The sequence below is a fragment of the Simochromis diagramma genome, unplaced genomic scaffold (genome assembly GCF_900408965.1).
Source record: "Simochromis diagramma unplaced genomic scaffold, fSimDia1.1 OVJJ01000411.1, whole genome shotgun sequence".
Lineage (NCBI taxonomy): Eukaryota > Metazoa > Chordata > Actinopteri > Cichliformes > Cichlidae > Simochromis > Simochromis diagramma.
Window position 1 is genome coordinate 1,176,343 of NW_024386735.1, and position 13,220 is coordinate 1,189,562.

At 41.6% G+C, this 13,220-nt stretch overlaps 1 protein-coding gene across 1 annotated transcript in view; it reads left to right on the forward strand.

Moving 5' to 3' along the window:
* The window catches only part of filip1l (filamin A interacting protein 1-like), a 103,561-nt gene that overhangs the window by 40,278 nt on the left and 50,063 nt on the right, over positions 1–13,220 (forward strand). The window contains exons 2-4 of the mRNA XM_040037712.1: positions 7,419–7,746; positions 9,160–9,333; positions 9,436–9,614. Of these exons, the coding sequence (XP_039893646.1) occupies positions 7,429–7,746; positions 9,160–9,333; positions 9,436–9,614 (671 nt within the window). The 5' untranslated portion in view covers positions 7,419–7,428. The remainder of the gene's footprint in view (positions 1–7,418; positions 7,747–9,159; positions 9,334–9,435; positions 9,615–13,220) is intronic.

A 13,220-nucleotide genomic window follows, 5' to 3' on the forward strand; every position in this document is an offset into this window, starting at 1 on the left:
CTGCCAGACGCTCGTGGAGTGCAGTCAGCTTCTTTAGCCAGTAGGCGTGAACCATGTCGGGCCCTGGTGCTGTCCAACTCTTCATACTGGAGACCCTTTCTTGGATATCTGCCACTGTGATGGTTACTGGACCCTGTTCAGGGAGGTCGCTGTGGTCTGCCCTCAGATCCACTAGCCACTGAGCATTGCCGTTATGGGTTGCGTCCTTCTCCCATATGCTCTTCCAGTATTGCTCCGTCTCCAGCCTTGGTGGTGCTGTTCTCTTATATATATATATATATATATATATATATATATATATATATATATATATATATATATATATATATATATATATATATATATATTAGGGGTGCAACGATATTCGTATCGATATTGAACCGTTCGATACAGTGCTTTCGGTTCGGTACGCATATGTATCGAACAATACAACATTTGTAATTTATTTTATCAACTTTCCTTCTGACGATGCTGTCTGTGTTGAGCGCTCAGTGAATCTGCGTTCGACTACTCCGCCTAGGCTGCACTGTCGAGCGCAGATCCACTGAGCGCTCAACACAGACAGCATAGTCAGAAGGAAGAGCGCAGGGCACCTCCCCCACTCTCATTCAGATCTGGCGTTTGGAATTATTTTGGTTTTCATGTGACGTATGACCCTGAAGGTAAGCAAGTCATGGACTAAAGTAAAACAGTATGTTGGATGTGCCATGCAATGCTCAATTACATGGGTGGGAACTAGTGTGTTAGCGCAGTTAGCTCGTTAACGTGTTGGCCGTCTAGCCCCATGCACAGGGCGATCGGCGGTAGCTCGTTAATGGAGATTTGCCGTGTTGTGGTGTTAAGGTCATTTCAACAAGATTAACCTGAAAGCACTAGTGGGAACACAACGAATATGACTGCACATTTACGCCGACATCATCCTAGTGCAAAGACAAAAACAACAAGCATGCTACTAACTTTAGCCGAGTCATTTAGACAGCTGTTAGCACATGACTCTCCTTATGCTGCTGAGAATATAGCCCAGAAGAAGCGGATAGTATAGCTTTTATTTTGGAAAGAGACATTTCTCTGTAATAAACTCTCTTTTCCAAAGATGAGTGATTCCTCAATCAGATACAGGGCTCGCAATATCGCTAGCCCGACGTCCCGGGGCTAGCGATTTTTTTCAGTCGGGCTACCAAAATCTATCTCTTCCCTGCCCGTCGGGCTATTGTAGGAAGGAAAAATATATGTCAATGCTTTTGCATTCTTTCAGAAATGTAGCTGGGTAATTATGTCATTGGCATCGGTGAGCCACTGTCAATATGTGACATATTGAAATCGCGTTTGAATTTGCGCTTGTTTTTTTGCTTTCACTTTGCAATCGCGCGAACTGTGTATAGAGAGCGACAGCACTGATCTGTGAGTGATGATAATTTGCGCACCAATTCCTCTGACATCGTCTTATTAATCGTTAGCTTACTATGCAAACATGACAAGTGAAATCTCCCGCAGCAAGCTTAAACATGTGAGAGGTTGATCGCGCAGAGAATCGCTGAGCTTATGTGAGTGCGTGTGTAAAACCAGCAGGATATATATTTGACTACGATGACCTGGATGACTGAGAACCTTCACAGACAGATATATATTTTAGTTCTGCTGAGCCAAATAAGACAGGTCAGGGTGAAGAAGTGACAGCCAAAGAAAAGCTTACCACAAAACGGAGAAGTTATGACAAATCAGACTATAAGGCAAAAAGAAAGTGCAGCTTTATGGTTTCATGGACAAAAGAATTTCTGTGGCTGCAATATGACCAGCTAAATAACCAGGGCTGCACATAAGTGGTCCGCAGGTGCGCATTCGCTGTCAAAATAAAAAACACGCACAAGGGTTAGGGTTAAATTTAAAAACTGTACCTTTGAGTTAAAATATATATTTATAATTTTAATAAATGACAAATTAAAAAGGCATGAACATTTTTTTTGTATCGAAAAAATATCGAACCGTGACACCAAAGTATCGAACCGAACCGAACCGTGAATTTTGTGTATCGTTGCACCCCTAATATATATATATATATATATGTATATGTATAAATTGTTCTATATATGGATGACTTGTTCTGTTATTAACTGTTTATTAATAGCATCTTACCTCTCTTTTCCTTGTCCTTGCTGCCATTTCGAGCTGCTTTAGTTGGTTCCCTTTCAAAGAAAATCAACATACTCTAATCCCAGTATTTCTGTCACTGTCCCTTTCATATCTATTTACCAGGAGTACAGTATTGCATTATGTTATGTTGCTCAGTTACAAATGACAAAATAAATGTAACCAAGTATACTGTTGTGAAATATGTCTGTTAGCCAGAACTGCCACTTTTGAGCTCAGTTAGTTGGACTCATTTTGATGTGAGTGGAGCCGGATGAATTATGATCTAATGCCTTTGGGCAGCTTATTCTCTCTGACATCAAACACAAATGAGTCTCAGCATGTTTCAGTTCTGGTTTGTCTTTTGAATATATTTACTTTAGCCGAGCATAATGCTGAAAAAGTAATAAATTACTTCGTAAAAGAGCTTTCAAAGGGGTTTCTTTGCCCGCAAGCTTGTAGCTTGCATTCATCTATTTATCATAGTTTGACTTGTCATAGTCAATGAGCCCCTGAATAGCCCATTCCTAAACCAGATGCCACAAAGGCACACTGTATATGCCAAACAGACCTTGGTAGGTAGCCACGATGCTTTTTATTCATAGCACACAACATCATCTACCCTAATGTTAACCCTTTTTCTAACCACACTCTGGGCCCACCTATCATCATATATAAAACTAACAGAGTAGGTACACATTAAAACTACAGAACTCAGGGGTCTGACTGATTTTGGCTGCTTTTTCTATGTTAAAAATAAATAAATAAAGCACTTTCTGGGAAAATTCACCAGCTGCTAATGACTGTCAGCAGTTCTGGGTAATTCGCTGCGACAGGACTAAAGGTCCAGGATCCAAAAACGGTTCTGGTGCTGTCAGAAAATTGGTGGACTAATCGGGCTTTGTGGCCGGTGGTACGACGTGGTGATGATGAATCAATTCTGCTGAGTGACTAGTAATAACACAGCAGGGAATGACGACATGCCGCCGCGCTGTACGCATTGCAAATATGGAACTGGATGCAGGTCTAGTTTATGACCTACTTCTGGACGATGACAGGTTACATCTGCTGTGTGTGATGGTGTGTGATGAGATCCCCATGTGGAGTCCAGCATGTTAATAAAAACATGCTTCAGGATAAAGACAAGACACTGATGAGAAAGGTCCCCTCTTAAATACTTTTCCTGTCATTGAATGAGTACTTCTGGTGGACTATTTTCATTGTTCCTCTGCCCTCTTTAAATATGCTTGCAGAACCAATCCTGCAAGTGCACCCATCAAGCATTTGAAGAGGGCTCTTAAATGGCACCATTACCCACTAAGGCCTAAATCAGGGATGTTAAACTCACTGTACAGCCCACTTTGATCTTAAGTGGGCCGGACCAGTGAGACTCCCCTTTCTATTTGTATAAAGAAGTTTAACTACACCCTTAATCCCTGAGATGTGTTTGTATTAGAGAAAGAAGTGCCAGTCCTAATGTACATCTCAGATTTCCTGCAACAAAGCTACTGTAGTAAATGAAAGAAAGCTGTCGCCATGACACGCAAAAAATTATACGTAATAAATGTGTAAAATTACAGAAGAAGTTCTGGTAGCTTGTTGCCATGACATGCCATTAAACCTTTTGTGGTAATTCACAGAAGATGTTGTAGTGTTCTGTTGCAGAGTGTAGCAACTCTGATTAAACACCTAGCTAAACCTTTGTCAATGAATACAGTCCGAGTAGTATTTTAAACACCTAGCTAAACCTTTGTCAATGAATACAGTCCGAGTAGTGTTGACCTTTTACTCTCAGAATCTTCATTTGACAAGCAGTGAAAACTGTAGTTGAAAAGAAATACAGAATAGTGTAAATGCCTTTGAGGCCTTTGAGGCATCACAGATGTTCTCTTTTAAAATAATAATAATAATAATAATAATAATAATAATAATAATAATGATGTGGATTGTTGTAGTAAAAAAAACAGAAAGGTTTTTGTTGTTTAATTGCTTATCTATTCCTGTCTGTTGTAATATGAATGAATGGCCATGGGGGAAAAGCTGTAAAACTAATGAAAATACAGTTAAAGGTCAAAACTATGCAATCCTTCACTTGTTTCAAAACTGCCCATCTGAGTTTTTTGGAGTTCAAGGTTCAAGGTTCAAGGTTCTTTATTTGTCACATGCATAGTTATACAAGTATAACACACAGTGAAATGTAGCCTGACACGCTCCTCGACATGTGCAAAAATTGTGTGTGTGTGTGTGTGTGGGGGGGGGGTAGAGGAAGAACATTATATATATATATAGTATATACATTGGGTGAATGTGCAGTAGTAGCAGCAAGCAGGTGAATTCTGTACATTAATATGAATAGACATCTGACTATTTTACAGGATAGACAATACAGGGAGTGCAGAATTATTAGGCAAATGAGTATTTTGTCCACATCATCCTCTTCATGCATGTTGTCTTACTCCAAGCTGTATAGGCTCGAAAGCCTACTATCAATTAAGCATATTAGGTGATGTGCAACTCTGTAATGAGAAGGGGTGTGGTCTAATGACATCAACACCCTATATCAGGTGTGCATAATTATTAGGCAACGTCCTATCCTTTGGCAAAATGGGTCAAAAGAAGGACTTGACAGGCTCAGAAAAGTCAAAAATAGTGAGATATCTTGCAGAGGGATGCAGCAGTCTCAAAATTGCAAAGCTTCTGAAGCGTGATCATCGAACAATCAAGCGTTTCATTCAAAATAGTCAACAGGGTCGCAAGAAGCGTGTGGAAAAACCAAGGCGCAAAATAACTGCCCATGAACTGAGAAAAGTCAAGCGTGCAGCTGCCAAGATGCCACTTGCCACCAGTCTGGCCATATTTCAGAGCTGCAACATCACTGGAGTGTCCAAAAGCACAAGGTGTGCAATACTCAGAGACATGGCCAAGGTAAGAAAGGCTGAAAGACGACCACCACTGAACAAGACACACAAGCTGAAACGTCAAGACTGGGCCAAGAAATATCTCAAGACTGATTTTTCTAAGGTTTTATTGACTGATGAAATGAGAGTGAGTCTTGATGGGCCAGATGGATGGGCCCGTGGCTGGATTGGTAAAGGGCAGAGAGCTCCAGTCCGACTCAGATGCCAGCAAGGTGGAGGTGGAGTACTGGTTTGGGCTGGTATCATCAAAGATGAGCTTGTGGGGCCTTTTCGGGTTGAGGATGGAGTCAAGCTCAACTCCCAGTCCTACTGCCAGTTTCTGGAAGACACCTTCTTCAAGCAGTGGTACAGGAAGAAGTCTGCATCCTTCAAGAAAAACATGATTTTCATGCAGGACAATGCTCCATCACACGCGTCCAAGTACTCCACAGCGTGGCTGGCAAGAAAGGGTATAAAAGAAGAAAAACTAATGACATGGCCTCCTTGTTCACCTGATCTGAACCCCATTGAGAACCTGTGGTCCATCATCAAATGTGAGATTTACAAGGAGGGAAAACAGTACACCTCTCTGAACAGTGTCTGGGAGGCTGTGGTTGCTGCTGCACGCAATGTTGATGGTGAACAGATCAAAACACTGACAGAATCCATGGATGGCAGGCTTTTGAGTGTCCTTGCAAAGAAAGGTGGCTATATTGGTCGCTGATTTGTTTTTGTTTTGTTTTTGAATGTCAGAAATGTATATTTGTGAATGTGGAGATGTTATATTGGTTTCACTGGTAAAAATAAATAATTGAAATGGGTATATATTTGTTTTTTGTTAAGTTGCCTAATAATTATGCACAGTAATAGTCACCTGCACACACAGATATCCCCCTAAAATAGCTAAAACTAAAAACAAACTAAAAACTACTTCCAAAAACATTCAGCTTTGATATTAATGAGTTTTTTGGGTTCATTGAGAACATGGTTGTCGTTCAATAATAAAATTATTCCTCAGAAATACAACTTGCCTAATAATTCTGCACTCCCTGTATAAACATATTTAAAATTAAAGGAATTTGAAATGTACATTGTTCCTTGGTTTAGTGTCTGGAAGAGAGTCCTGTCTCAGTCAATTATAGATGATGTGAGAGGGCGGGTGTGTGTGTTTAGGGCCCGGATGGCTTGGGGATAGAAGCTCCTCTTGAGTCTCTCTGTCCTTGCCCGGATGATACAGAACCTTCTACCAGATTGCAGACGTTGGAACAGTTTGTTGCCAGGATGGGACGGGTCCTTCAGTATCTGCGCTGCTCTAGTCCGGCATCTCCTGGTGTAGGTGTCCTGAAGCGGGGGGAGAGCAATCCTGCAGCAGCGTTCTGCTGTACGGATCACTCTCTGGAGAGCTTTTTGGTCCTTCACACAGCTGTTCCCAAACCACGATGTCATGTTCTGTGTGAGGATGCTCTCCACAGCGCCTGTATAGAAAATCCTGAGGATCTTTGGAGAGACCCTGAACTTCCTCAGTTGTCGTAGGTGATACAGGCGCTGCCTAGCCTTTTTGGTCTGGACCTGAATGTGGGCAGCCCATGTCAGGTCTGAGGAGATGTGGACATCAAGATACTTGAAGGACTGCACCCTCTCCACTGGAGCTCCATTGATGATAATGGTCTTGTAGTCTCTGTGCTGACCCCTTCTGAAGTCCACCACCAGCTCCTTGGTCTTGCCGACATTCAGCTGGAGGTGGTTGTCCTGGCACCATGATGCCAGATTCTTCACTTCATCCATGTAGGCCGCCTCATCGTTGTTGGAGATGGCACCCAACACCACTGTGTCATCAGCAAACTTCACAATGGTGTTGGAGCCATGGGTGGCCACACAGTCTGAAGTGTAGAGGGAGTAGAGCAGTGGCGAGAGGACACATCCCTGAGGTGCTCCTGTGTTGATGGTGATGCTGTTGGAGAAGCACCTGCCCACCCTCACCACCTGAGTTCTGCCAGTGAGGAAGTCCAACACCCATGCACACAGACGGCTGTTAAGTCCCAGATCCCTGAGCTTTGTGAACAGATCCCTGAGCAGGGCACTATTGTGTTAAACGCTGAACTGTAATCAACAAAGGAGTTGGAGTCTTTGCCAGTTTTGTCCCCTGAGCCTTATGTTTGACACCCTTGGCCTAAAATATTTGCCCAGAAAATCAATGTAAATGATGACATTGTGACATTGTCCTTTAATTGAAGGTTATGAATGAAATCAGTTTTCATACACTTTATATGTTCAATTTCTTTTCCGTTTCTCTTGACTTTATGCAAAAACGAATGACAGAAAAGACAAATATATAAATGTACATTTATTTGCATACAGACAGTAACAAGCGTGTTCCTCTTTTTCACTGAACAGGTAGACGAACATGCGATCCCGCAGCAACAGTCTGGAGGACGTAACCAAGGCCAAGCTGACGCAGCAGGCAGACACTCGCAAGAGATCTACAGAGCGAGATGAGCCCTCTGGAAGGGCAGAGCATCGCGGTCGACACCGCGAGCCACCAGACGACACCGGCACCATTCAGAGGAACAACAAGACTCCCAAGAAGAGCACTAGCGCAGGAGGAAGTGGGTGCAGCAGCAGTGCCAGCGGCACTGCCAAGGGTGGTCGAAGGGAGAAGGGCAGGGACCTTTCCCATGATGACCTTGTCTTTCTTCTGAGTTTGCTTGAAGGAGAGCTACAGGTAACCCAAACAGTAGAGATGACTAGGGGAATGTGGATTTAGCCCAGACAACATATAACCATTAAAGCAGCAGGTAGGCCTGCAGACATAGCACCAGCCCCTGGCTTAGTGCGCTCTCAAGTTGGTCTGTGTTAACAGACAGCTGACAGCTGAGGCTACTTCCTGTTTCCTACACTAGAGCCGAGAACCGCCTGGCAGTAGGAATGGAAACTGATAAGAATTTATATTGATTCCATTGTTACTATCAGTTATTCATTTCATTCCTTATTGATTCCCTTATCGATTCTCATTGGCTCCATTTTGAGAATCACCACCATTGCTAAGCAGCAATAAAAAAATGACACTCATGACAATGAATTGCATGCTGTGGGTCAAATGTTTTCCAGTCTGTTGAGGTATTTCTCCTCTTTGTTGATCAGTGTTGGAGTCATTACTCAAAAAAGTATTTTTTACAAATATAACACTGAACACTTTTCTTGAAAGTAATACAGTACCTAACTTAATTACTCCTGGTAAAAAGTAATTCTTTCTACTACTGGTTACATTACTCTAATGGTACTTTGTAAAACAACTGAAACACACTGTCTCATAATCACCATTTAACAATATAAATCTGAGGCTACAACCCCACACACCAACACAAATCCCTAATGCAGACACACACGTGTCTCTAAGATCTTTCTCTTAGTAGAATACAAAGCTGGCTGCACAAAGCAAAGATGAAAACCAGCACAAAAAAGCAATCTCCACAGTGATTCGGCTTTAGAAATGTGAACAAGTAGAAAGGGCGGCTGCAGCCTGACTGCTCGCCTGCTTGTTACCTGTTGAAGTTAAGAGTCTGGCTGTTGGGCTCGACATTCACTCAGCTTTCACTCTGGGTCCCTCACTGGCCTTCTATAGCTTGCATAGCTTCTGAAACTTACTCAGTGTGTTTCACCGCAGAGAAAAACCTTTTGTGGGTTTCTGGCATGTGAATCTATACAGGAAACAGTAATCCTGTAAATGGTGGTGTTTAGCCTTGGTCCGTTTCATTTCTTGTTAGATTTAATCAGTTTGGCTCATGTTAATGAGTGAAAAATGCTCAAAATTTCTGTGATTTATCTGCCAATTTAGAGGAGGTGGGCAGGGATAGGGAGGTCTGGGCTTTTGTCTTTAGACTACTGTCCCTGTGATGTAGACACAAATAAATGACAGAAGGTGGATGTATGCACAAAAATAAAAAATCCTAATATATTTGTCAATTTACTTCAACAGTGCTCCACAATGTTTCCATACAATCCGTGGTAACTGCAAAACGTAGACTCTTGCTATCTTGCTGCTGCACATTAGCAGGAAAACAGTTTATTCCACTGCATATTAATCCTGCAATACGAAGTTCAAACCAGCCACATTCCTTTTCTTCCCTCACTGCAGGCCAGAGATGAGGTGATCACAGTGCTGAAGGCAGAGAAGATTGACTTGGCCCTGCTGGAGGCCAAATATGGTTTTGTCACACCACAGAAGGTCCTGCAAGCTCTGCAGAGAGACGCCATCCAGGGCAAGTGTGACATCTTCCAGGAAGACATCTATGAAAAACCCATGGCAGAGGTAACAAACAGTCACTCAAAATCTCTAATCTACTAATCCACTGTCCAAGCAATGCAGTACAGTCCAGACATGACAGATGTTTTTTATTTGCTCCCATCACAGCTGGATAAGCTAGTGGAGAAGCAGAGGGAGACGCACCGGCGGATGCTAGAGCAGCTGCTGATGGTGGAACAATCACACAAGCAGACCTTGTACAAGCTGGAAGATGAGAAGAGGAACCACGGGGAGTTCATAAAGAAGAGTGACGAGTTCACCAACCTGCTGGAGCAGGAGCGAGAGAGGTCAGTGCACGAACTACCAGGAGAAGTTGGGCAGTCAGTCAGAAAACTGGCAGTCCCACCAAAAATGGCAATCACAATTTGCTTCAGTATGGAAGTGTCTGACTGTGTTTATGCTGGTTTCCTTGGAGAAATCTGGTGACCTATAATCTGATAGCAAATACAGGAAATCTCACTCTGGGTTAAGGGAAAGGGCGTCAGTGTCACTCTATAATTTATAATGTCTGATTTAAAAGATTCTGGATGCCCTTCAACTGCATTACAGCAGATTTTTATTGCGCTATTCTCTTGTTGTGTTTAAAATGGAGTCCATGAGGAAACTTAAAGTCTTCAGCACAACTGACCTCATCTCAAGTGGCATCACTTTAGAACGCTTATCAGATTTTAGAAACCCAGAAGGCTTCCTGGAGCTTCATTTACATGGACAAAAGTAGTCAAGCTCTGGAGTTCTTCTTGAAGTAGATGTTTATATGTGAAGTGATGTAAATCAAACTGTTGCAGGACAGCCATTCTAACCTGCACTTCATGTTTCACTGACCTCCAACAGGCAGCGACTCCAAACATGTGCATTGTATCAAGCTGAAGCTAGAATTACAGCTGATGCTGATTTCTTTCTTAAACAATAGCTGCCATCTCCAATTGCTTCACTGTCGCGGTGATATGAGTGTCTTTCTGAGTCAGTGTTGACTTTGGAGTGAGAGGTCCTCTTAACCTCCTATAACCTGGCATCCACATATGTGGACATCATATTTTGGGTTGTCTAGACCAAAATACAAAATTTTTCTCTACAAGGGCCTGATATCCACTTACGAGGAAATTATACTGCCACTGTTCTATTGAAATTTAAAATAAACGTCCTCATATGTGGATCTCATTTTTCTCAGAAACAAAAATCAGGTAAAAGAAAAAAAAAATCAGGTAATTCTTTGTTTTTACATTCGTCAGGTTCCAATCAGCCCAAATAGCAAAGAGAAATTAAAAATGAATGCCATGAAAGAGTTCGGGTCTTAGGAGGTTAAATCATTTTAGCCAGCAGAGGGGAAGTACACGAGGAGTGATCAAATCTTTTCCCTTGAACTGATAATATGAGATATCGACGGACAGCCAGCCTCCTTCCAACTCAAGCCACTCAGTGTCACCAAATAAATGTAATAATAATAATTAATGTATTCATTAATAGTGTTAGCAATAAATCAGTGTTCTTTAGGAACAGGAGGAAAATCCCCTATAAAAAACAAAACATCCAATACTTTTGTTCCCATCACCTAGCCCAGGTCTTTTACTTTTACTATCACTTTTTATTGAACAACTTTGCAAAAACCTGGAACAAACCAAGAGTTGTTTCTGGAGTTAATCCAGTGACCAGGAATGGAAGGCAGGACAGATAATTTACATGTGCGCTTAAAAAGACAAATAAGCTTTACATTTACAGTTCTGCTTTATGGTAGCACTGTGGATATTTATGAAATGGGGGGGAAACCACATCCCTGGAAAACTGTCATAAGGGCTAAGTCTGCATTTCGTTGCCAGTGAAGCTTTGAGGCAGCAGCTCAGCACGAGGGACACTGACTGTTGGTGCTGCCATTTCATGATGCGCTATGATGTAATTCTTTAAACTCTCCAAGATCAGCAGCAGTATATTACAACTGCTCAAATCTGAAGGTTTATACACACCTTTCTTAATACAGTGTCCTGTGCACTACAGCTTAGCACAAACCACAATCAGTTTTCCTCAGTGCAGTGTTGATGCATCAGTCCACCAATTTAATTTGCTTTCAGAGTAACATATTCTAACATTACCTAGTTAGACCCAGTGTAGTGCAGGGATTTATAAAATCTAACAATGAATGCTATAACCACCACAAAGTTTACATTTTTGGTGTAGCTCTTCTAATGGCTTCAATAAAGCTGAAAAATCCCTATACAGTAGAGCACATCGCCACAATGCCAAGCTCAAGGCCTAAAAGGTGTAGCCTATGTAGCCTAAGGTTACTTTGAGTGCAAAAATAATTCCTGACCGAGGTTGAGTGCGAATATGGGAAATTTTATTACACTAAAAGACTGCAGTAAGATGCTGGAAGCTTGTCATCTCGGACTGAGAGAAGCTGCTCGGCCACTGAAATTCATGCCACAAAACACCTGGTGCACATTTTTGATGCTTATGTTAATACCAGAGGAGGTTTAAAGTGCTGCAGCTGTTGAGTCAGAAGAGCATTGCTGTGGTTCCTTAAAACTTCTACTTTGCAATAATACCACTTACAACTGATTGTGAAATATCTAGGAAGGAATAATGTTTAGAAATAAACTCGGAAATAAACTGTGGCATCCTATTACCAAACTCTGGAAGCTCTTTACAACCATGCATTCTTTCATTAATGTTTGTAAAGGCAGACTGCATGGCTAAGTGCGGATTTTATAACCCAGTGGCAATGGACTTGAAAACATCTGAATTTAAAATTAAAATGTGTGGCCCCATACTTTTGTCCATATGGTATTTGGTACTTTAAGCTAATTGTTATTTGCTATTGTATCTTTATTTCAGACATATACAGGAAAAAAACAATATATACACAAGTACACATACTTGCATTTACAAATACGAATATATATGTAAATACACACACGTATGTGCTCAGACAAAATAAAACAGAGTCTAAATGACATGAAATGACAATTATTAAGTCTGAAATGGTAATTGCTATCATCATCATGCTGTCTTGGTCATGACAATGTTAGCATTTAGCCCAACATCCCTGAATGTATATTTTTGAATATTGCAGAAGTCCTAACACTTCCAGTGGAGAAAAATATTGTAATATGAGATGAAGCTACGATGAATTATTTAGCAGTCATGTTCAGCACTGCAAGCCAAGACAGAGGCAGCTGGAGGTCTGAGGTGGAAACATGTCTGATTTCTTCTATAAATGTCACATAGAGAGCAGTTACTGGGCCGCACTCTTTTTACTGCTTCCTCAGCAATATCACATATCATACACAAGCACAGTTTGTGCACTAACCTGGAAACTCACCTGCAACACACACACAGGCAAAAAACACACACACACACACACTATCTCGGCAATTAATCTCACAAGGGAAACACAGCTGGACAGCGGCCTGTGACCTATTTGGGACAATCACATCATTGCACTTCAGCCATAGCAGAATGTTTGAGTTGGATCGAGAGGGCAGTGTGACGATGGTCTGGGCTTTGTCAAAGAGCATGTCAGGAAAGACAGGCTGCCATGAAAAATAGACCCCTGTCCAGGGTCGAGCTAATTACCTTGTGAGAAAAGGCAAAAGATTTATATGACTGAGAGAACAAAAAAAAAAAAAGAAAAGGAAAGAAGAAAACTTACCCAAAAGCTCTGAAAAGTATCAGTCATAGTGCATGTTCAACAACATGCCAGAATACCATGGAAATAGTGGACAAGGGTCTATTTTTTTAATAATGAGCTTGCCAGTAGACTTTAGCATAAGCTCAAGTCTGTGTGTAAAGGCATTGAACATTTGCCACTGTCTTCTGGCCTCTGGATTGTGTATTAGCTGAGTATGTGTGTATCCAACATTATTAGGCAAACGTGTGTGTTCAGAGGTGTCCTCTTACCT